The 502-nt window shown below is 67.9% G+C and overlaps 1 protein-coding gene across 1 annotated transcript in view; it reads left to right on the forward strand.

The window, feature by feature from the left end:
• LOC104285848 (G protein-coupled receptor kinase 6-like) overlaps window positions 1-502 on the forward strand; it is a gene marked incomplete at its 5' end in the record, with an annotated part of 6,116 nt that overhangs the window by 2,201 nt on the left and 3,413 nt on the right. Inside the window, 3 exons of the mRNA XM_009884351.1 lie at window positions 3-72; window positions 156-193; window positions 358-447. Of these exons, the coding sequence (XP_009882653.1) occupies window positions 3-72; window positions 156-193; window positions 358-447 (198 nt within the window). The remainder of the gene's footprint in view (window positions 1-2; window positions 73-155; window positions 194-357; window positions 448-502) is intronic.

Below are 502 nucleotides of genomic sequence, written 5' to 3' on the forward strand. Positions count from 1 at the left end.
GCGCGTGGTCTTCTACGCAGCGGAGATCTGCTGCGGCCTCCAGCACCTGCACCAGGAGGGCATCGTCTACCGGTGAGCGTGGTGTGGGCGCGGGGCCGGCGGGGGGCTGGATGGGACCGTTCCGTTCTGAGCCATCTGTCCGTCTGTCCCTGCAGGGACCTGAAGCCGGAGAACATCCTGCTGGATGACGCTGGTGAGGAGGGAGCTGCTGGGCCTGGCTCTGCCCGTGCTCTTGGCTTTGGGGATGGGTCTCTCTGTGCCTCCTGAGGGGTCTCTGGCTGTGTTTTGGGGAGAACCTGCAGGGATGTGGGGTGGCCCTTCCCTGGGATGATGCCCTCAACCCCCTCCCTGCCCCAGGCCACATCAGGATCTCCGACCTGGGGCTGGCTATCAAGATCCCCGAGGGCGAGACCATCCGTGGCCGCGTGGGCACCGTCGGCTACATGGGTGAGTGTGGGGGCTGTGCCGGGGGTCCCCCCCGCCGCGACGTGCCTGGCCGCTG

The sequence above is a fragment of the Charadrius vociferus genome, unplaced genomic scaffold (assembly GCF_000708025.1).
Source record: "Charadrius vociferus isolate BGI_N301 unplaced genomic scaffold, ASM70802v2 scaffold1044, whole genome shotgun sequence".
NCBI classification, from domain to species: domain Eukaryota; kingdom Metazoa; phylum Chordata; class Aves; order Charadriiformes; family Charadriidae; genus Charadrius; species Charadrius vociferus.